General features: G+C 40.8%; 1 protein-coding gene across 7 annotated transcripts in view; it reads left to right on the top strand.

Annotated features, from left to right (window-relative positions):
- Nucleotides 1–23,994, top strand: part of KDM1B (lysine demethylase 1B) — a 54,889-nt gene that overhangs the window by 18,823 nt on the left and 12,072 nt on the right. For all 7 annotated transcript variants that reach the window (XM_082346333.1, XM_082346334.1, XM_082346335.1 and 4 more), the window contains 10 exons: nt 261–299; nt 3,604–3,808; nt 5,556–5,740; nt 8,649–8,825; nt 9,200–9,274; nt 12,277–12,414; nt 13,304–13,475; nt 16,248–16,375; nt 17,411–17,542; nt 17,941–18,015. In XM_082346333.1, coding sequence (XP_082202459.1) covers nt 261–299; nt 3,604–3,808; nt 5,556–5,740; nt 8,649–8,825; nt 9,200–9,274; nt 12,277–12,414; nt 13,304–13,475; nt 16,248–16,375; nt 17,411–17,542; nt 17,941–18,015 — 1,326 coding nt within the window. The remainder of the gene's footprint in view (nt 1–260; nt 300–3,603; nt 3,809–5,555; nt 5,741–8,648; nt 8,826–9,199; nt 9,275–12,276; nt 12,415–13,303; nt 13,476–16,247; nt 16,376–17,410; nt 17,543–17,940; nt 18,016–23,994) is intronic.

The following is a 23,994-nucleotide window of genomic DNA, read 5'->3' as shown; positions in this document are numbered from 1 at the left end:
TATCATGCATTTAAAAGTTTCGTATTTTGTCAAATTGTTCTCCAGAGTGGTTACATTCTTTTAGATTTCCACCCAGGACATCCTTACAAGAGAGGCTGTCTTCCCCGCACCCTCACTCATGCCGTGTTTTATCACACTTTTTTTTTTTTTTTACCAGTCTAATCAGTGAAAAGGGGTATCTTATTGAAGGTAATTGACACTTAAGACTATATTTTATAATTAAACCTAATTAATGCTTGTTTTTTGTTTTGTTTTTGCAGCCTGAGACCTCAGATCATTGTTCCCTTCCAGAGGATCTAGTGAGTATTTCTGCATGTTCTAGACTAGAGTGCGTCACGCCTTCAATGATAAGTGCTATAAGTAAATGACAGTAACAGTTTTATGAGTATCTCTCTTTTTTTGCTTGCTGATCCAAGGGGTTTTAATCTAACAGGATAACATGATGAAAATGCTAGCAATAGTGGTATTGTGGGTGATCCTCTCCCAACTTAAAAAAAAAAACAAAGAAAACTAAAATGTTATTGCTCTATGTTAAAAGGAAACAAAAAGGAAGAAACGGACACCTTGCCTTCCTGCAGGGACCAGACTTGTTATACTTGTTTTTCAAGGGCGACTTTATGACCTTCTCTCCACTTGAATCGTTCCAGGAAAAGAACAAGAGGCCCATAATTTGATGGTCTTGGCCCAGATTCAGCTGTGGGAGTGTTCTTGTGTATTGTGACCTCAGCATAACTGCTTTGTCCCATCCCTGCCCAGATGTGGAAGGGGAAGCAGCTGGCAGAGCCTCATCACATTTCATTTGTCTTAGGAGACTTTGCTACCTGAGCCGGCCAATTTTGCCACATGGCTGGATCCAATAGCTGTTTCAGAAAATGATTTTTTAAAATTCTGAGTTTCTGAGTTATTCTGCATTACAGCGATCCAAGGTAGTTTGTCGTTTTTCTAGGTGTCTGAAACCCAGGGACTGTGACTGATGTTTAGGCAAAGGGAGAATTGACACCTAGCATATCTGTTCTGTTACATAAAGGGCTGTGTGAGATGCCCGCGCGTGTGCGTGTGCGCACGCACACACACACACATTTAAAAAAAGAACAGTTGTACCATCAAAACATTTCCATAGTAAAGCAGTGGCCTAAATAATTTCTGGATTTAGGGTAGACAGGATGACATTACAGAAAGAAAGGAAAAAATAACTTTAAATACACTTACAAATACCTTAAAGAATATTTTCCCTAGTATTCAGACCATTTTGCGTGCAAGGAGTCTGAACTTTAGGACAGAGGCCATATTCTTGGGATATAAGAACTTTAAAAAGCTTGGAAGAGTCCCTGGATATTCATCTGCCTGTTATTTATTTTTGTCTTTGGTTAAGAAAGAGTCCGGAGCAGGTTTATAGCCATGTCACCTATACCTGCTACCCTTTTTCTATTCATATGGATTCTGGGGTTACCTTTAAAGCAGTTTCTAAATTTTGAGTGCCTGTATTAGTTTCCTAGGGCTGCCGGGAGAAATTGCCACCACCTGGGGGGCTTAAAGCAACAGAAGGTTATTGTCTCATAGTTCTAGAGGCTATAAATCTGAAATTAGGGCGTTAGCAGGGCCGTGTTCCCACTGAAGTCTCTAGGGGACGATTCTTCCTTGCCTTTTCCAGCTCTGGCATTGCCAGCAATCCCTGGCCTTCCTTGGCTTATAGCCACGTCACTCTAATCTCTGTTCCATCTTCACATGACCTTTTTCCTCTTGTGTGTCTCCCGGTCCCTGTGTCTCTTCTCTTCTTATAAGGACACATTAGAGTGAATTTAGGGCTCACTCTACTACAGTGTGACAAATTACATCTGCAAAGACCTTGTTTCCAAATAAGGTCACATTCTGAGGTTCTGGGTAGACGTGAATTTGGGGAGACAACTTTTTAACTGAGTGTAGTGGGCATTTCATTAAATATGCTAATAGACTGACTATATCCAGCACAGTTTCTTCAGTGGTATGTATATTAAAAGCGAGAGTGGAACATTTGATGGCATATCGACAGAATTATCGTCAGGTGTCCCGGAATGCTGAGTGTGCTAACGCCCTCGGAATAGCGAGACCACGTGTTTGTCTACTAGTCACTGAGTTTCTCCTACTCTAAGCCAGAGGCTGGTTGGCGTGCCCTCAGGTGGGCTTCCAAGGGGAAGAAAGCCTGGGGCAGGTAGCGATGGCAGGGTCTCTCTTGGGTCCTGACTTAATTTCCCAACACAGCTGCAAGGCCCAGGAAGTGGATTAGAATGGGAAGCGCTTGGGTGCGTGGTTTGTTTTTGTTTTTTCCTCTCTTTTTTCTCCCTTTTTTTTGGTTGGTTTATTTTATTTTATTTTGGGGGCTTCTTGTTTTTTTAAGGCATCTGCATTCTGCCCTCTACTTGGTCCATTTCGAGCGTCAGGATCTGAACACCCAGTTTTACTCTGTCTGAGCCAGGAAGGGGGTCCATAGAGGCAGCCCTGGTGTGTTGGAGGAGGAACTGAAGCTTTCCTTCTTTTCGGTCCAGCACAGGCTGCTGAAGGGTAGCCAAACCTAAAACAAGCCTTGAGAACAAAGATTGCAAACTGAAAAGCCTTCATGGGCCGGGCAAGTAAAATAAATGTGTGAAGCAGCTGGGAGTAACTTATGGGGGGTGTTAGGGTTTGTAGTAAGCTGAAAAATGCTTGCCCCAGATTTGGACTTTGAAGGGCAAATAAAATGCATCTTGAGTTCACAAACCCCTGCTTGATGGCAAGTGGCATTTGCGTGGAGCCTGGATAACTAACATCAGAGGGTCCCTGAGCCCAGAGTTCTCCTCTATCAGATTCCTAGAATTCCTGGAGCGTACATTCAAGATCATGTTTAGCAAAGGCTGCCTAACATAGGATATGTGGCAGTTCCGCTTTAGAAGCCAGGTAAATTTTATTTTTATTACAATAGTTAGTCATCACGGGACTGCTTTGATCGAATGACTCAGTATGTTAAATCAGCTCTGGAATATGATCACATATTTTAAGACTGAAAATAGATTTTTCAATTCAGTTCTACATGGAACATTTTATTTTGATGATTGTCATATACTTTTTCCCCTGAGGTTTTTTTAGTAGCCTCTGGCAAAAAGCAGTACTGTTTGGACTGGTACTCCAGAGAATTGTTTTTTCTGCTGAATTTTGTAATTTCAGTTATCTTTAGGTCCTCAGTTAAAAGGGGGAAGGGATGGGTGATAAATGATTACGGAACAGAAAGAAGTTTCTCATGTCAGACTTAAACAAACCTGGGCTTGCAGTATAGTCAGTGGGGGTAGCTTTAAGACTTACCTGGTGTTGGTGGGGTTTTTTGAGGGAGGGAAAGGGGGAGGCCATTGCTGAAGATCTGAAAAAACTTGGCCTAGGAAACATTCTCTCCAGGTCTCATCAGGCATTTTTTGTTTCTAAATCTTCCTGTGCAGAACTCTGGCCTAGGACTATGGAGTGGGAGAAGGCAGAGTAGAAGGGTTAAGGATGAATGAGAATGAATGACACGACGAGAACCGTCTGTCCTTGGCTGACTCTGCGTGTACATTTCTTGTTTGCCATTGTCCCTCTTCGTTTTGCTCTGCCCCCTTGCAGAGAGTGTCGGAAGTTTCCAACCATTGGTGGTACTCCATGCTCATCCTACCTCCTTTGCTGAAAGATAGCGTGGCAGCACCCCTGCTCTCTGCCTACTACCCCGACTGCGTTGGCATGAGCCCGTCCTGCACCAGCACGCACCGCGCGGCCAGCGACACCAGTCCTGGGAAGCTGGAGCACTCCAAGGCAGTCCCCTCTGTGCTGGGTGAGAGCTGGTCCTGGCCCTCCCTGCTTTCCCTCCTCCCTCCGCCCTTGCCCTGGAAATATGTAGGTGAGCAGAATGGAAAAGATTTTTTTTTTTAATGTGTGCAGCTTGCTACAAAGCGCCTCATTATTTCATGGATCTGGTTTCACTGTGGATCGCTCATATCATTTGTATATATTGGACAGTTAATTTTTCCCTCAGTCAGTGGGAAAGCCTGTAACACTTGTCCAGGAATCATGCCTACGGAGTTTAATGAGCATTTCTTTGAAAGTTGGGTAGCTGCATAATTTGATGATAGTACCTACTCACTCTGACATGCCAGAAGAAAGTTTTGACTCTATGAGCCACCCTTCTTTTTTCTCCCGGAGTCTTTCTGCTGCTAATTATGCCATTGCTAATCTCAGCCAAACAACCCACTCTTGAAAAAACTTCAGGTCAAGGCAGGCAGACTGATAACCATTTACTTTAAAGGGATCTTTAAAATTCTCCATCAGAATTCTTGGCGTACAAGCAAGAATTGTAGATCATCTCCTGCATGCTAACAAACTTCATCTTTGATGGTGCAAGTAGATTTTGACATTGTAGCCCTATCTTAACTAATAACACTGGGCCATCTAAAAATGCAGGTGCGGTCAAAATCAAAGCTGAAGTGATAAATCCCAGTGTTAATGAAGGAGGAATGAAACAGGCAACTCAGATACCATTAGTGTATATACATTTATGAAGGACAATTTGGCAGCATGAATCAAAAACCTTAAAATAGATGTTCTTTAGATGTAGGAATTTATCCTAAATAAATTATCAAAGATTATCAAAAGTGAGTCCAAAGATTTGTGTGGCATTGCTTATAACAGTGAAATAATTGGATGAAATTTAAATGCCTAGCAATAGGAGAGTGGTTAAATAATAAATAAGATAATATTATATGTCCATTGAAGTCATATTTAATGACATGGGACACTGTTCTTGAAAAGCAGGTAGGAAAAACAGCCTTTTTATTGCATTTTTTTCTGGCTTTGTAAGAAAAAAATATCAGTTATATTTATGTTCTCTATTCATAGAAACAGAACTAAGGTTAGAGTACACTCCTAAATGTTAACACCGCTCAAGGATTATCAGTGGTTAGTGATTGTTATTTACTTCTGTGAACCTATTAATTTTATAATCAGAAAAATCCCAATGAAAGTTTCTTTTAAGATATATTTCCATGGGGACTTGGCATTCGGTTGGGTTTGGAATTTCGGTCTTGCAAGATGAAGATGTTCTGGAGATCTGTTGGAAAACAATGTGAATATACTGAACACTGCTGAATGGTAACACTCAAACATGATTAAGATGGTAAATTTTATGGCACGTGTTTTTTTTAACCACAATTAAAAATTAAAAAAAAAAAATTCCAGGCTTCCCTGGTGGTCCAGTGGTTAAGACTCCGTCCTTCCAATGCAGGGACACAGGTTTGATCCCTGGTCGGGGAACTAGATCCCACATGCTGTGTGACGTGGCCAAAAAATTAAAAAAAAAAAAATTTCCATGCCACAGAAATTGGATTTTTGAAGAAAGAATGGGGAAAAAAATTGTTTAATTCACGCCTATTTTGTCTAACTGGACAGAGGAAGTAGAAATATTTATGTAGGACAGACTGGGGAGCTTGTCTAGGCTCTCCTTTCTGGTTTCTTTTTACTCTTCAATTTACCCAGATTTAGAATTTACAGCTTGTGAGGTTTGCCCATTCTGCATCTTCTCTCAGTTCCAGGCATGAACCGGTACTTCCAGCCTTTCTACCAGCCCAACGAGTGCGGCAAAGCCTTGTGCGTGAGGCCAGACGTGATGGAGCTGGATGAGCTCTATGAGTTCCCAGAGTATTCCCGAGACCCCACCATGTACCTGGCTCTGAGGAACCTCATCCTCGCCCTGTGGTATACTAACTGCAAGGTGAGTGAAGGGTGCGTTAGCCAACAGCACATGGACACAGACTTCTGTTAAGGAGAGAAGTTGCTTTGTCTGTGGACAGAACCTTTGGATCCGGGTGTCTCCACCTCAGGACTCTTGACATTTGGGTGGATACTCTCTGTGTCGGGGCTGTCCTCTGCGTCATAGGATGTTTAAGCAGCATCCCTGACCTCTACCCACCACGTGCCATAGCACCCCCTTCCCCCAGTTGTGACAACCAAAAATGTCTCCAGATATTGCTAAATGGGGGCAAAGTCTCCCCTTCCTGAGAACCACCACTTTAGACCGTATGTCTTCAGAATTCTTCACTCTCTAGTTATATGGTGCAAAATTTGGTTCAAGGAGTTCCAATGACAATACCAGGAGAAAAAAGAATAAAACATTAAAGATTGGATTATAAACCCCTCGAGGGCAGGGATTCTGACTCACCTGGTTATCCTCAAGCATCTGAGACCAGCGATTCGCTTTTTGCTGGGACTGAATAAATGTTAGGGCCCTCACACAGTGCCCACCTTGAAAGGGATGAAGGTAAATTAGAGGGTGGGCAGGGTGGGACCACGAGTTTTGTTTTTTTTTAAAAGCAGAGGCTTTCCTGACCCTAGTGTTTTTCCAGTTTATTAATTTCTTCTGCAATTATTTGAGTGACTGCTGAATGCAGCACATTTTGCAAAACTGCCAAAGAAATCTTGATTAAAGAAAGATATTCCAGTTCCACCCTGGTATTTCACTGAATTAGACTCCAGTCTGAGATGACTTGATTAAGTTATGGCTATAAATGCAGTTTATACGAATTACACCCAGGTGAGTGGGTTGGGCAAGGTAGAATTATTCATTTCCTCTCCAGCAGGCTTGAGGGAGGTATTCAATAAACATTTGCTGAACTAAACAAAACTGTGGTCAGAATTTCCTGTAAATATGTTGTGAAGATGCACTTTTCAGAAACAGCCTTGGGTTCATTTTTCTTCCCATTTCTTTTTAGTTGACTTTGAAATTTGACTTATACAGGAGAAGAATCTTATAAAAAAAAAATCCTCCACTTATCAGTGTGGATCTATTTTAATTTGTAATAAGAAGATGGCAAGTATCGTATCTATTTAATACTCTAGTGGGAAAACTCAAATATGGTTGCTTTAAAGGGGTCAGTCTTTGAAATGATTTTTTAAATCTTTATTTATTTTATTTTTATGGCTGCGTCAGGTCTTAGTTGTGGCACGCAGGATCTTTCTTTGCGGAGCGCGGGATCTTTCATAGTGATTTTTTTTTTTTGACATCATGAGTACAAACACGTGTTTTAATCTTGTGCAGCAATCCAAGCCAATGTTGTACACGTTATTTCTTTCACATTTTGAGTATATAGTCATCTTCCTGTGTTCAGGTTCTGTTGGAGCTGGAGCTTGGGGACAAGTAGAGGAGAGGCCGGGGTGGGTCGGCCCCCTCCCTGCTCTGCCACCGCCCACATGGCCCAAGCCTGTTCTAACTTCATGACACTGGGCAGAGGCCACATTACTCTTGAATCTTTGAAACGGACCAAGGCCTTGCCAAAGCTGCTGGGGTGAAAAGAGAAAGGCAGTGTCTTTTTTTTTTTTTTTTTACAAGTTCCTAAGTCCATTCCCCCCATGTCTTTTTTTTTTTTTTTTTTTTTTAATTTATTTTTGGCTGTGTTGGGTCTTCGTTTCTGTGCGAGGGCTTTCTCCAGTTGCGGCAAGCGGGGCCACTCTTCATCGCCGTGCGCGGGCCTCTCACTGTCGTGGCCTCTCCCGTTGCGGAGCACAGGCTCCAGACATGCAGGCTCCAGACACGCAGGCTCAGTAGTTGTGGCTCACGGGCGTAGCTGCTCCGCGGCATGTGGGATCATCCCAGACCAGGGCTCGAACCCGTGTCCCCTGCATTGGTAGGCAGATTCTTAACCACTGCGCCACCAGGGAAGCCCCATTTCCCCCCTGTGTTATCAGTGATGAGTTTCCAGCTTTTTCTGCTGCCAGTGCAAGCAGCATCCTGGGTTTCTGTAATGGCCTTTGTTGTGTGGCTTATTGAGTCAGGAATATATTTGTGGTATGGTCTGCCTCCCCACTCCCCGGGTCAGTCATTCTCTGTGAGGGGAAACTTAGGTGATAAAACGCAGATTGCTGTGTGCTTCTTTTGTCCCTTTCTCCTTTTTTTTCCTTCTCCAGGCAGACCTTCCTTTGGTCTTACTATATCTTAGTGGTAAATGATGGATTCCAATTACCTGGAGAGGTGTTTTTTTTTTTTTAAATTGTAGTAAAACACACACAACATAAAATTTACCATTTTTACCCTTTTAACCACTGTAAAATGGATAATTCAGTGGCATTAAATACGTATACAGTATTGTGTAACCTTCAGTTCTATGTAGTTCTAGAACTTTTTCATTACCGCAAGAGGAAACTCCACACCCATTAAGCAGAGACTCCCCATTCCTCCCTTCCCCCAGCTTCTGAAAACTACTAGCCTACTTTCTGTCTCTATAAGATTTGCCTGTTCTGGGTATTTCATATAAACAGAATCATACAATACGTGGCCTTTTGAAACTAGCTTCTTCGCTTAGCATAATGTTTTCAAGGTTCATTCCTGTTGTAGCATGCATCAGCACTTCATTTCTTTTTATGACCAAATAATATTCCATGTATGGATAGACCACCTTTCCTTTATCCTTTCATCCACTGATGGACACTTGGTTGTTCTGGCAATTTGAATAGTGCTGCTGTGAATTTTTTTTGAACCTATGTTTTTAGTTCTTTCCAGTAAATACATGGGAGTGGAATTGCCGGGTCATATGGTAATTCTACGTTTCACTTTCTGAGGAACCAAGAGTTGTTTTTGGTTGGTTGGTTGGTTGGTTTTAACAGTTTGGTTTTATTTCCAAACACAGGAAGCTCTTACTCCTCAGAAATGTATTCCTCACATCATCGTCCGGGGTCTCGTGCGCATCCGATGTGTTCAGGAAGTGGAGAGGATACTTTATTTTATGACGAGGAAAGGTCTCATCAACACAGGAGTTCTCACTGTCGGCACTGACCAGCATCTTCTTCCTAAAGATTACCACAACGTAGGTGACTGTAGCTCTAGCAATACTACCACCATCGGTCATGATAAATGCTAGTACATTAATGTTCATAATACAAGTAAAACTCCCGTAAGCACTATAAAAGTTATAAGGCAAGACTTTTGTAGAATATGCATTTCTCCAAGGGAAGAGAATATCAATCACTGTTCCTCTAGACAGTAGAAAGGAGGAAGGGCTGACTCAGGACGAGTACTAATGTATTCCTTAGGGAAATAACTTGTACAGACAGGACATCAAGGAAATACAGATGAACGAACAGTTGCTTGGCAGTTAGTACCTTCTGTTATATTGTTTTCATTGCTCTAATTGGATTTTTGTTTCTTTTTCTTTTCTTTCTCTTTTTTTTTTTGGTAAAGAAATCAGTCATCATTATTGGGGCTGGTCCAGCAGGATTAGCAGCTGCTAGGCAACTGCATAACTTTGGAATTAAGGTAAGAGTTGGGGGACATGGAGGCGGAAACGGATGGTTAACTGCTCCTTTGGTCCAAATGTTCTAAGACTTGGAAACTAGTTTCTGATTTTAGCAAAGCATGCTCAATACATTATATCTTTATATCTTTACAATAGATCCTAGAAAAGATACAAAATTTGAAATTGGTTTAATTAAAGAAAGGTAGAGGAAGTAGAAACTCCAGCAGCTTTGGAGAGGATTTTAGACTATGATGGGCAAAACGCAAGAGACTCTAAGATGACATTAAAGCAGAAATTCTTGGGACTTCCCTGGCGGTCCAGTGGTTAAGACTCCGCGCCCCTGCTGCAGGGGACATGGGTTCGATCCCTGGTCAGGGAACGAAGATCCTGCATGCCACGTGGTGTGGCCAAAAAATAAAATAAAATAAAATAAAAAAAGCAGAAATTCTTGACATGTCGTTATTGACACAGCAGCGAAGAAAAAGCCCTTGTTTCTGCAATAGTTTGAGACAACAAATAGCAGCTTGGAAATTCACCATTTCCTGCATAAAAGTTAATGAAATATCCAGTTACATTTTCTTATGCAAATCACACTTTGAACCTTACTCTGGAAAACAAAAATCTTTGCTTTTGGAAGCAGGATTGAAAGAGTTAATCCAGGGTTAAGACAGAATTATGTGTCTTTTAAAGTACTATATATTTTTGAGGTAGCCTTCTTCCCCAAGGAGAAGGATATTATTTCGTTTTATCTAGTATGTTGCCTTATTCTAGTTGTTCAAAATTAGCCAAAATAGAGACAATTACAAAAAAACAAAAATTGTGCAATTCAGTATCTAATTAAAATTAGCCAAAATAGAGACGATTACAAAAAAAGAAAAATTGTGCAATTCAGTATCTAATTTCCGTTAGATTCATTCAAATCTTCCAAATTTCTGGGACTTCCTATGTCTGATTCATTTCTCCTTTTTTAAAAACTTGTTTTGCAAGGACTTTGGTCTTCCGTTAAACCAAACGTGAAAATCAATTTGGTAGAATTGAATTAGTCTTTCGCTGTACTCTCTCTGGCTGAAAGAAACAACTTCTTTTTCACAACGTTTTCCTCTGCTGGAGGAGTTTCGGCAATGAGAAAGTTTTCAATGGCTCTGCCTAAGAGGTTTTCCTTTTGGTGGAATGCAAGACTTACGTCTTGGGTTCTATATATATTGCTGACAAAACAGAAGAATCTGAGTTGAATGTATAAGAAGTGTGTTTGCATTTCAAAATATTGTCTAAGTGGTATTAAGCTATGAGGTGTTTTAATTGGTCATTTATGTATTTCAGCATTAGATATTAGGGCCAAGGTTTCTTGTTCGTTTTTCACTTGGGAAACCCACAGATTATGTTACAAGGAAGGTTAGTCCTAGCCAAGGACTAGGAGGGGTGCTGTCTTTAATGTTCAGCCTTCCTCTTATAGACTAAAAAGAAACTAGAAACGGATGGTTCTGAGTTCATCTGAAGTCAGAGAAAGAAGGTGAGGAGGGGAGAATCACAAGCTGTAGCCTTTCTAGTTGGAGAAAATGAGAAATATAGGTCCAAGGAAGAAGAATATTCAGGGGACCTCTGTTATTCTCCCCTTTCTCTAAGGAGACCCTGGGGAGGCCACCCCTCTCCCTCGTGGTGAGGAAGTGCACTCCTCCTAAGAGATGGTTAGCTCGGGGAGCCTCCTGGAGCAATTTGAAGGAATGCTTTTAGGGATCCAGAAATGAAAGGACTGGTTTTGCCCTGAAGAGGATTCACATTTTCAGTTACTACAACCAAGGGCAGTGAAGCTCTCTGAGCCACAGGGCTGTCCACCTGAGAGCAGCTCCCACCACCACCAGCATCAGAAATTTGGAGGAGATAAAACGGTCTGGGTGTGGGACCAACCTGCTTTGGCCAAGCCTGTGAGGCCATACTTAGATATAATGACATATGAGTTTTTTTTAAATAATAGTCATAGGGAAGTTAAGGCCTGTTTACAATGCTAAAGGAATTTTGCTACAGACATAGATATTTCATAGGACAAAACCACCTCTTTAACTTAGTCTTTAAGAGTGCCTTTTAATGTATGGAATACTATTTAACAAAAGCTTTCAATACGCATTTCACATGCTAGTTCATCCAGTCTTATCATTTTGGGATTTGAGAGGAAACAGTTTGAGGGGCTTCTCCAGCAGACCACTCATTTACTCCTTGCTAGAGCCTGGGTTGTTTGTTTTTAACATCTACTTTGGCTCCTATTCACACTGCCCTCTTTTTTTTTTAAATTTATTTTATTGAAGTAGAGTTGATTTACAGTTTGTTAATTTCTGCTGTACAGCAAAGTGATTCAGTTATACATATAGGTATGTATACATTCTTTTCCATTATGGTTTATCACAGGATATTGAATATAGTTTCCTGTGCTATACAGTAGGACCTTGTTGTTTATCCATTCTATATATAATAGTTTGCATCTGCTAATCCCAAACTCCCAATTCATCCCTCCCCCTTAGCAACCACAAGTCTGTTCTTTGTGTCTGTGAGTCTGTTTCTGTTTTGTAATAAGTTCATTTGTGGCATATTTTAGATTCCATGTATAAGTGATATCATATGGTAGTTGTCTTTCTCTTTCTGACTTACTTCGCTCAGTATGATCATCTCTAGGTCCATCCATGTTGCTGCAAATGGCATTATTTCATTCTTTTTTATGGCTAAGTAGTATTCCATTGTATATATGTACCACATCTTCTTTATCCATTCGTCGTTGGACATTTAGGTTGTTTTCATATCTAAGCTATTGTGAATAGTGCTGCTATGAACATAGGGGTGCATGTATCTTTTTGAATTATAGTTTTGTCTGGATATATGCCCAGGAGTGGGATTGCTGGATCATATGCACACTGCCCTCTTTTTAAAGTTCTCTAATAATATAATAATACATTAACGAGATATGAAACTCATTTAACAGTGTCACTGTACATTTATACTGCATCCTATTCAGCTTCCCTGATTGTCTTTTTAGGTGACTGTCCTGGAGGCCAAAGACAGAATTGGAGGCCGAGTGTGGGATGATAAGTCTTTCACAGGCGTCACAGTGGGACGAGGAGCCCAGATTGTCAACGGCTGTATTAACAACCCAGTAGCACTCATGTGCGAACAAGTGGGTTTCTTTAAGATTTGTATTGTAGATAAAGAAAAGAAAAAATTGTCTCAGTTTGCTGGTGTGCAGTATTAATATGCTTCTAAATAATATGTAACAACCCCAAAATGATTTCTTGCCCCCTCATGCCCTCTGAAAAGTAAACAAGAACAAGTATAGTTCTTCCTTTCTGCGAAGGTGGAACTAGAGGACTTAAAATATTCCCCCCTGCCCCAAGGTCTTTAATTGTATTCGTGCATTATTTGCAGGCCACTTGTTTAGGGTTGCCAGGTTAAGCAAACAAAATTACAGAATGCCCACTTACATTTGACTTTCAGATAAACAACAATAATTTTTTTAGTATAAGTATGTCCCAAATATTACATGGGATATTTTGCATGCAATATTTGGGACATACTTATACTAAAAAAAAAAAGTATTCATTGTTTATCTGAGAATCAAATCTTTCATCAGGCAAACCTACCTAGTGTCTTTGAAGACCTATGGTAGGCCCAAGGATTCTTCTGAACTATTTATTGACAATCAATTCAATTTCAACTTCTGTGAGTGTTTGTGTGTTTGTGTGCTCTTTCACATGAGATTCCCTAGAGGAAATAGGATGTCAGAGCAGGGAGAGGCGGTGCACAGCTATAGCGTCTGAAACATTGATAAATATTGGCTGGAAAGCTGTGGAGGGCGTGGCATAGAAGCTGTTGCTGGCACCCTTACATTCTCAGATTCCATGCTGGTTTTTCACTGCCTTACTTTGCTGCCATTCCCCAATCAGCATTTGTTTTTGAGAGGTCCTAGACCCTTTTCTCCATGAGAGCTCTGTCTGATTTCAGCTTAGAACCTGTACCTGTTTTTTCCAGGGAAAACTTTTCACCTTCTTATTCTTATTATTTTGAAGCTTGGCATCAGCATGCATAAATTTGGAGAAAGATGTGACTTAATTCAGGAAGGTGGAAGAATAACTGACCCCACTATTGACAAGCGCATGGATTTTCATTTTAATGCTCTCTTGGATGTGGTCTCTGAGTGGAGGAAGGATAAGACTCAGCTCCAAGATGTCCCTTTAGGAGGTATGGGGAGAATGGTGTTCTGATTGTTCCATCTGAGTCTCATTCTAACCTAAGCTTGATTAGCGATAGCATCATTCATCCACAAGCCTGGATGGATGCAATAAGAATAGTCCTTAGGAGCGTTCCTTTTGAACTGACCGTTCCACAGAGGGTCGCAGAGCTGCCTCAGGGACCTTTAGATGCGTGTGTGTGTGTGCGTGCACACACAAGTCTTTACACAATAGCCAATGTTAAAAAAAATTATTTAAATGTTTAATTTTCAATTTCCCAGACAGAAGAGCTTACTTTTAAGGAAGCCTGTGGTAAGCTCTATGTGAATAACAAGCCACCACATAATGACTCTTCTAGATAAGAGTTCCTGTGTGAAAAGATTTCTTTTTTCTTTTTTGGACAGAGGTTAAGATTTTTTTCCAGAATATTTTGTTTAAGAATGCAAGACTCTGTATTATGATTTAAGAATTTTAATTCAAAGTTTTTAGGCTTTGGTACTAAATGGACAATATTCACCACAACCCTTTAGAAAACCTGGCTGTAACAGCTCATTTCCCTGCGGGCGCCCGCTGAGATCTTACTATATTGCTTCTTAAATTGATATTTATTTAACCTACAATTTCATGACCTGAATGTATTCACTTGTAATTCTTGGAAGCATGTCGGAGTTTCTTACAGTATGAGCATTTGAATTCAGTTGGCAGGTTATTAATTTGCTTTAGCTATGTGTTTCTGTGCGAGGGGTCTCAAGTCTCCGTCCTGGCATACGCTCTGTCTCGGTTTGGGGTACATTTCTCAATAGCAGGGACTGTCTGTCTCCTCTTTTTATCCTCTCTCCCCGCCTGCCCCACTGCCCCACGCTGCTAACCCCCCTCCCCCCCACCCCGGAGGCCTCAATTCTTCGCCTCTGAGACCAACCCACATTCTAATCGCCCTTAGTAAGTGTTGACTGACAAACCATAACAGAACATTTTTAGAAACTTACTGGGGTTGACAGGGAACATTTAACCAAATGTGGTGTCCAGACCAAGTGGTGAGTTGTTGAATTTTCTGGAAATGAAGACGGCGACTAGGCGGAGTGGCAGGATGTTCTCAGAATCTGATTAGTGTTTTTGCACATGTGTGGTAGTCGCTGGGTGGGGGTTTTCTTTACAATTCTTTCAGGGCCACCAAATACAAAAGTTAATAATATTGCTTTGTCTTGGCTTTACTTAAAACAAGTTATTAAGGGAAGATCAGCAACACTTACTGTGTAAGTAGTTGTTTCATCTTATTAGTATATTTTTGGAAAAGCTTTAATAATAGTGCGCACATCTCTACATGAGGTTACAGTTAGAGCCTGCCTAGCGGTATCTCAGCTGTCTGAGCTCTCACCTTATTAGCATTTAGCTGAAAAGACAAAAATATAAATACTAAGAAGCTAGAGTGAATTTCACAAAGCAAATATACTAAAGCTTTTAAACGTTATTTACGTAGAAATCACACTAAGGCTTCTCTCAGTCTATTTATACTGTTCTAGCAGTCTTGGTTCTTCCCACACCTCTACAAAACCTAAAGGAAAACAGAAACTACATAGCAGGAGGCAGGAGTGGGATTGCTACATAAAGGTATTAAAAGTGGAAAAAAGCCCAGTGGTCTAGGGGCAAAAGCCTAGCACAGAGGTGCCACAGACATCCCCATACTACAGTCTAGCATAAGAATGGAACATTTTAATGAGAACCTTGAGTTGTCAAAAAAAAAAAAAGTTAACTGATACTCAGTTCTGTTTCTAGTCAAGCATGTGCACAATACTTTATAGAAGCTTTGAGACTGCAGTGTATCTGTTGGGTGGTTGTCATCACTGGGAAGGTTATAAAGTAACCTGTGCTAAGATTCTTATAATTTGTCAGGCACAAGCCTTCCCCCGCCCCCCAAAAAAAAGAATCTAAGACAATCATTGGAACGATGTCACGGGGCCGTGTATATGTAGTTGAAAGTTCCAGGTGAATGGGATAGATAAGTGCTGGGGGTTGATAACCAAGGAGCAATTCCTGAGGCTGGTAGTGACCAGGTGATGCTGGTCTGTAAAGGATGGATGGGACCAGGGTGGGGAGCGCATTCCAGGGAGGGGCGTGGTAGTAGCAGACTTTGCAGGGTTGGCATTTACCAGGAAAAGATTGAGCAGCAGTGCAGCAGAGCCTGTGAGTGGGCAGGTGGTGTTTGCTGTCTTTGGAAAGGCTAAAAATGTGCTAACACTGTCTGGCTGTGGGTTTTGGAATTTATTACATAGGCAATGGAGAACCATTAATTAAAGGTGTTGAGCCAGAGGGTTGGCATGGTGAAAGTCCATGATGGAATATTTGGAATGTTTGGGAGAGATGATAGCCAGTAGTCAATCTATGATAGGTCTCTTAGTTGAAGTGAGCTGTTATAAGAACTTGACTTTAAGGTGATGGCAGTAGGACCAGAAAGGGAATGGGAATCCTCTCTCTGTCTTTATATGTGCAAGGGTTACTTTTCCTTTATCTTGAGCAAAAGAAGAAATAGTTTCTCAACTAAGCAGAAATGAAACATGGTTGAAGACATAGAACCTGCATAGTTTTGTTCCCCATTAAGATAAGCCTTTACTTCCTGAGAGAAACCAACCTTATCAAGACAGATACTCTTTCCCCCTGAGTTTACCTGGGAAAGGTCTTCAGAAGTTTGGGGCCTTGCAGGTTGAAGGAGGTGGAACGCAAAAGATAAGGAATTCGAGAATAATGTTAAAGTTTTTTTTTCTGCTTTGCTCCATTCCCATTGCAGAAAAGATAGAGGAGATCTACAAAGCTTTTATTAAGGAGTCTGGAATCCAATTCAGTGAGCTGGAAGAGCAGGTCCTTCAGTTCCATCTCAGTAACCTGGAATATGCCTGTGGCAACAACCTCCATCAGGTGGGCTTTGAAGACGCTTGTTTCTGTGTATGTGTGTGTTTTATATATTGAAATATTTAGCCTGGGATGGTCTGGATAAACGGGGAACAATGGGTCTGCTGCTTAAAAGATCAAAAACCAGGACTTTAGAGTATATGAACCCCACAGTGGTTTTGAAAAAAAATTTTTTTTAAAGCAAGAGAAACCTTTCTTCAAATAATGCCTGTGAAGACACCCAGTCCGTAAACCTGAATACAGGAGGGCTGCTGGGCTGAGTTAGGGAGGGGGCAAGAGCCAGTGTCCACCGCCCTCCTTGCCTTCCCCCTTGCCCTCCTTGGGGGCCCTCAAGCCATTTCTGTGCAACTGTGGGCTGAAAACACTGCTCCTAAGAAACCAGAATAGAGCATCTTCACAATTAGGATCTGTTCATCTTGCTAAAATAAATTTAAACTTGCCTAATTCATGTCACCAACTGTGATCTTGATACTTGGATATGCTGTACACTGCATAGCGGTTCTGTGGATGACCCCTCACTTAATAATCCTGTTTGGTGGGGCGGGCAGGGACAACAATTCATGTTTCCATTTGGTGATTCTTTGCAATTGGAATCACACTTTTCCAAAATCATGCTGCATTTCAGCGTCTATGGAATTTCCATGTTGAAGACATCTAGGTGGCATATTTATATATGGAGTTGATTGAGTGCAATTCTCCTCTCATGGAATTCTCCTTATCCAGGGTTGTTGATGTATAATACACCTTTCATTTTTATCAGGGAGTGGTACCCATGCCCAAATCATGTCTACCTTTTGTTCTAAAGTAAGCTTTCCTGTGCTTTATTGAGAGATCTCCTTTCCCTGGCAGCGGTGTCCACCTGGGTTTATCTATTCGCCGCCCCCCCACCCCCCCCCCACCCCCACCACCTTTCTCTTTTGCCCTCTGCCCTCTGGCCTGAGGTGGCCTTTCCCACCCTGGGGCTCCTGTTTTTGTCCCTCAGGCGCAGGCTCCAGGGTTTACACCACCTCTTGTTTCCCAACCTCTCCTGATGTTTCCCAGGTGTCTGCTCGCTCCTGGGACCACAATGAATTCTTTGCCCAGTTTGCCGGTGACCACACCCTCCTCACTCCCGGATACTCTGTCATCTTGGAAAAACTGGCAGAGGGACTGGACATTCGGCTCAGATCTCCAGTGAGTATCCACAGCGGTGGGGGGCTCTGATTCGGTGGTGTTTGGAGAATGTGAAGTTTGGGGCATGTGGGTTACACAGGAGACAGGTGCCTGCTTTGATGTTCAGCCAGTGTCTGCAAATACTTTTGATGCCATGATCAGTCACATTATCCTTGTCGATTAGGTAGCTGCTGCTGTTTGGAAACAATAGTGGCTGAGATGCATTTTCATTAATAATCAAGGGGCTGAGTGAGAGTTCCCTGAAGTAGAAATAACTGCTGTTTAGTTCTCTGAATGCCAGGAAATGATTCCCTATAGCCTTGGAAATGTAAACTCCCATAATAAGAGAATTGGAAAGGATCCTGGATCATATGGTTCCATCCCTCATTATGTTTTTCATAACTGTTTTTCTTGAGCAGGTACAGAGTATTGATTATTCTGGAGATGAAGTGCAAGTTACCACTACAGATGGGACAGAGTGTACAGCACAAAAGGTAAGCGCTGTGATTCCACTAGGTGCTGCCAGGGGCCTGGGAGTAAGGGAGACCAGTCTTTTCCACCAAGCAGTTTGCCTTTGGCAATCTGCCCAGAGCCTTGTCCGATATCTGGAGAGCTCTGTATCTCTACTTGTTGTGTGTGGATATGCAAATCAGATTTAATTATTCAAACACTATATCGATTCATGGCAGATGGAATTCTGAATAGTGTTTCTCAGAGTGGGTTCTGTGGTACATTAGTTCTGAGAGTTGACAAGAGAAGAAAACTTTGACCAAATTAGTTTGTAAAGTATTACATACTACAGTCTAAGTTTAGGGTTAAATAAGAGCACATTAAAGGCTCTGAGAAGTCCTGCATTTTAAAAACCTGTTTTACTTTGTGTAATTCAGTGGTTTCCAAGTTGGTGGTGTTTTTTGTTTTTGTACCATGGAAACTTTTTTTAAATCAGGTCAAAAACACTCTGCATTTTTATCTTGAAAGTGGCAGAAGTACTTTTATATCATTTGAATTTTTTGTAAACAGCTTTAGTAGGCGGACAGTGAAAGGTGCTGTAATGTAATATATGAAATCACACTGAGATTTCTGTAGTGTTGGAAAATAAAGTGTTGGGGGTGGAGGGGGATTAATAAAGCCCATAGAGTTATTTAAATTTAGTTATGTCTGAAGTGATTACCAAAAAGTGTAGTTGATGAACCATCATTAGTTCCTAAACTAGCTGTGTTTTACGCTTTTCAGCTAGCTAAAAAAATATTTCGCAGTCCTTGATATTCATACAGAAATGAAGGATTGCATGTCAAATGGGAAAGACGGGGTAGAGTGTATGAGTCCAGGGGGATGGTTCCTCATATTATTCCTGCCATTTACTAGCTGGATAGTGAGTATTGGTCATATAGACTTTGGAGTAGCAGTAGTTCTCAATCCTGGCTGCACCTTAGAATCACCTGGGAGGTGCTTAAAAAGAAAGGTTGCCAAGCCCCACCCTGCAGAGATTCTTGCTGAATTGGTCTGGTCGTGTTTTTAAAGCTTCCCAAGTGATTCCAGCATGCGACCAGAGTTAAGAACCACTGGGCAACAGTGTTCTTATCTGTGAGTCCCCAGGTGAGAATCAGGCTAATATCTAATATTCTTCCTGGTGGTAAAAAAATTTTTTTAATATCACCTTATAAAATTGGAAGTCGGCTGATGGCTCAACCTCTGGTATTTTGTGACTTTGCCCCTTCGCATCCAGGACAACATGCTAGGTGTGCTTACCCTGCTGGGTCACCCTCTGCCTGACCCTGACCAGGCATATTTGCTTTCTTCCTTTGTATTCTGGCTCTTTAGAATAATTAGAACATAGTTTCAGGCTGTGATTCAAAGCCTGCTCTGAAATGAGGAAAGCAAATATGTTTATTTTTAGTAGTCAGCACAGATCACAAAGTTTCAATTGAAAGTTTCCCCAGCTTATAAGTGAAAGATCTCCAACCCAACAGCATACACCGATAAACACTTAACAAACTGTAATTCAGTCTAGGCTGCTTCCACTGAGACCTACCTTTAATTCCTTACCAGGGTATGTTTATATCTTTTGCCTATTTGTTTACCTGAGTTTGTGTGTTTCTGAAAGCTTTTTTTTTTTTGTCATTAAGAAAACATCTAGATCTTATTTACTTACAGTCTTATATACCCAAGAGGGTAATTGTTCCTTTTTTTCTTTTTCTTTTGTTGCATGGTAGCTATTATCTATAACCACATTGAGGAGAGAGAACATGTTTTATATTTTATAAAATTTTCATGTGGCAGAAAATAGTGACAAAATCACAGGAAGAGCTCTGAACTTCCTGTGATCCTGGAGTTGGGGTTTCAATAGACATCTTTGATGAGGGTAGCAGTGGATATGGTCCTCGGTGTTCAGCTCCTTTCTCATCCAACTGTGTTATCCTGTACTACAGATGATGGAAAGTACACACATACACACACACATTTCCCAGGCTCCCTTGCAGCTGAGGGTCTAAATATGAATTGGGTCCAGCCTGTCAGAGGTACTCACTCGCATGAGATTTGGGGGGTGTGGTATGGCTTTTGCTTCACTTCTGCTGCATTTGCTGCCAAGCAAAATGGTCTAGGTGTTGGGTTCTTCCACAGCCAGAACATTAGAAGTCCCAGGATCCACTCATTTACTACCTGGGAGTCAAGAGCCAGGGCATGAGGTATCCCTTTTGCTGTTCGATAAGTGGCAGCTTGTTCGATAAGTGGCATGTTTCTGGAGCTGGTAGCTGTAGTAATGGCTCCTGATTGTGACAGTGGTAACATGGTTCTGGAGCCAGAAATTTCTTTTTTTTTTTTTCATATTAGTTATCTATTTTATACACATCAGTGTATACATGTCAATCCCAGTCTCCCAATTTATCCCACCACCACCCCCACCCCCTGCCGCTTTCCCCCCTTGGTGGCCATACATTTGTTCTCTACATCTGTGTCTCTATTTCTGCCCTGCAAACCGGTTCATCTGTACCATTTTTCTAGATTACACATATATGCGTTAATATATGATATTTGTTTTTCTCTTTCTGACTTACTTCACTCTGTAGGACAGTCTCTAGGTCCATCCACGTCTCTACAAATGATCCAATTTTGTTCCTTTTTATAGCTGAGTAATATTACATTGTATATATGTGCCACATCTTCTTTATCCGTTCATCTGTCGATGGGCATTTAGGTTGCTTCCATGACCTGGCTATTGTAAATAGTGCTGCAATGAACATTGTGGTACATGACTCTTTTTGAATTATGGTTTTCTCAGGGTATATGCCCAGTAGTGGGATTGCTGGGTCGTATGGTAATTCTACTTTTAGTTTTTTAAGGAACCTCCATACTGTTCTCCATAGTGGCTGTATCAATTTACATTCCCACCAACGGTGCAAGAGGGTCCCCTTTTCTCCACACCCTCTCCAGCATTTGTTGTTTGTAGATTTTCTGATGATGCCCATACTAACTGGTGTGAGGTGATACCTCATTGTAGTTTTGATTTGCATGTCTCTAATAATTAATGATGTTGAGCAGCTTTTCATGTGCTTCTTGGCCATCTGTATGTGTTCTTTGGAGAAATGTCTGTTTAGGTCTTCTGCCCATTTTCTGATTGGATTGTCTGTTTTTTTAATATTGAGCTGCATGAGCTGTTTATATATTTTGGAGATTAATCCTTTGTCCGTTAATTCGTTTGCAAATACTTTCTCCCATTTTGAGGGTTGTCTTTTCTTCTTGTTTATAGTCTCCTTTGCTGTGCAAAAGCTTTGAAGTTTCATTAGGTCCCATTTGTTGATTTTTGTTTTTATTTCCATTACCCTAGGAGGTGGATCAAAAAAGATCTTGCTGTGATTTATGTCAAAGAGTGTTCTTCCTATGTTTTCCTCTGAGAGTTTTATAGTGTCCAGTCTTACACTTAGTTCTCTAATCCATTTTGAGTTTATTTTAGTGTATGGTGTTAGGGAGTGTTCTAAGTTCATTCTTTTACATGTAGGTGTCCAGTTTTCCCAGCACCACTTATTGAAGAGACTGTCTTTTCTCCACTGTATATCCTTGCCTCCTTTGTCATAGATTAGTTGACCATAGGTGTGTGGGTTTATCTCTGGGCTTTCTATCCTGTTCCATTCCATTCTATATTTCTGTTTTTGTGCCAGTACCATATTGTCTTGATTACTGTAGCTTTGTACTATAGTCTGAAGTCAGGGAGTCTGATTCCTCCAGCTGTGTTTTTTTCCCTCAAGACTGCTTTGGCTATTCGGGGTCTTTTGTGTCTCCTACAAATTTTAAGATTTTTTGTTCTAGCTCTGTAATAAATGCCATTGGTAATTTGATAGGGATTGCATTGAATCTGTAGACCGCTTTGGGTAGTATAGTCATTTTCACAATATTGTTTCTTCCAATCCAAGAACATGGTATATCTCTCCATCTGTTTGTGTCATCTTTGATTTCTTTCATCAGTGTCTTATAGTTTTCTGCATACAGGTCTTTTACCTCCTTAGGTAGGTTTCTGCATACAGGTCTTTTACCTCCTTAGGTAGGTTTATTCCTAGGTATTTTATTCTTTTTGTTGCAATGGTGAATGGGATTCTATCTGCAAACAGTGACAGTTTTACTTCTTCTTGTCCAGTTTGTATTCCTTTTACTTCTTGTTCTTCTCTGATTGCCGTGGCTAGGACTTCCAAAACTATGTTGAATAGTAGTGGTGAGAGTGGACATCCTTGTCTTGTTCCTGATCTTAGAGGAAATGCTTTCAGTTTTTCACCATTGAAAATGATGTTTGCTGTGGGTTTGTCGTATATGGCCTTTATTATGTTGAGGTAGGTTCCCTCTGTGCCCACTTTCTGGAGAGTTTTTATCATAAATAGGTGTTGAATTTTGTCAAAAGCTTTTCCTGCATCTATGGAGATGATCATATGTTTTTTATTCTTCAGTTTGTTAATATCGTGTATCATATTGATTGATTTGCATATACTGAAGAATCCTTGCATCCTTGGGATAAATCCCACTTGATCATGGTGTATGATCCTTTTAATGTGTTGTTGGATTCTGTTTGCTAGTATTTTGTTGAGGATTTTTCAATCTATATTCATCAGTGATAATTGGTCTGTAATTTTCTTTTTTGGTAGTATCTTTGTCTGGTTTTGGTATCAGGGTGATGGTGGCCTCATAGAATGAGTTTGGGAGTGTTCCTTCCTCTGCAATTTTTTAGAAAGAGTTTGAGAAGGATGGGTGTTAGCTCTTCTCAGAATGTTTGATAGAATTCACCTTTGAAGCCATCTGGTCCTGGACTTTTGTTTGTTTGAATATTTTTAATCACAGTTTCAGTTTCAGTGCTTGTGATTGATCTGTTCATATTTTCTATTTCTTCCTGGTTCAGTCTTGGAAGGTTATACCTTCCTAAGAATTTGTCCATTTCTTCTGGGTTGTCCATTTTATTGGCATAGAGTTGCTTGTAGTAGTCTCTTATGATGCTTTGTATTTCTGTGGTGTCCGTTGTAACGTCTCCTTTTTCATTTCTAATTTTATTGATTTGAGTCCTCTCCCTCTTTTTCTTGATGAGTCTGGCTAAAGGTTTATCAATTTTGTTTATCTTCTCAAAGAACCAGCTTTTAGTTTTATTGATCTTTGCTATTGTTTTCTTTGTTTCTATTTCATTTATTTATTTATTTATTTTTTTAACGATTTATTTATTGATTGATTGATTGATTACTATGTTGGGTCTTCGTTTCTGTGCTAGGGCTTTCTCCAGTTGCGGCAAGTGGGGGCCACTCTTCATCGCGGTGTGCGGGCCTCTCACTATCGTGGCCTCTCTTGTTGCGGAGCACAGGCTCCAGACGCGCAGGCTCAGTAGTTGTGGCTCACGGGCCTAGTTGCTCCGCGGCATGTGGGATCTTCCCAGACCAGGGCTCGAACCTGTGTCCCCTGCATTAGCAGGCAGATTCTCAACCACTGCGCCACCAGGGAAGCCCCCTATTTCATTTATTTTTTATCTGATCTTTATGATTTCTTTCCTTCTACTGACTTTGGGTTTTGTTTGTTCTTCTTTCTCTAGTTCCTTTAGGTGTAAGGTTAGGTTGTTTATTTGAGATGTTTCTTGTTTCTTGAGGTAAGATTGTATTGCTATAAACTTCCCTCTTAGAACTGCTTTTGCTGCATTCCATAGGTTTTGGATCATCGTGTTTTCATTGTCATTTGTCTCTAGGTATTTTTTTATTTCCTCTTTGATTTCTTCAGTGATCTCTTGGTTATTTAGTAACGTATTGTTTAACCTCCATGTGTTTGTGTTTTTTACATTTTTCTCCCTGTAATTGACTTCTAATCTCATAGCGTTGTGGTTGGAAAAGTTGCTTGATATGATTTCAATTTTCTTAAATTTACCGAGGCTTGATTTGTGACCCAGGATATGATGTATCCTGGAGAATGTTCTGTGTGCACTTGAGAAGAAAGTGTAATCTGCTGTTTTGGGGTGG

This window comes from Balaenoptera borealis (assembly GCF_965194805.1).
Source record: "Balaenoptera borealis genome assembly, chromosome: 12".
Lineage (NCBI taxonomy): Eukaryota > Metazoa > Chordata > Mammalia > Artiodactyla > Balaenopteridae > Balaenoptera > Balaenoptera borealis.
The sequence above is the reverse complement of the archived record's forward strand: the minus strand, read 5'-3'. Positions and strand labels throughout refer to the sequence as shown.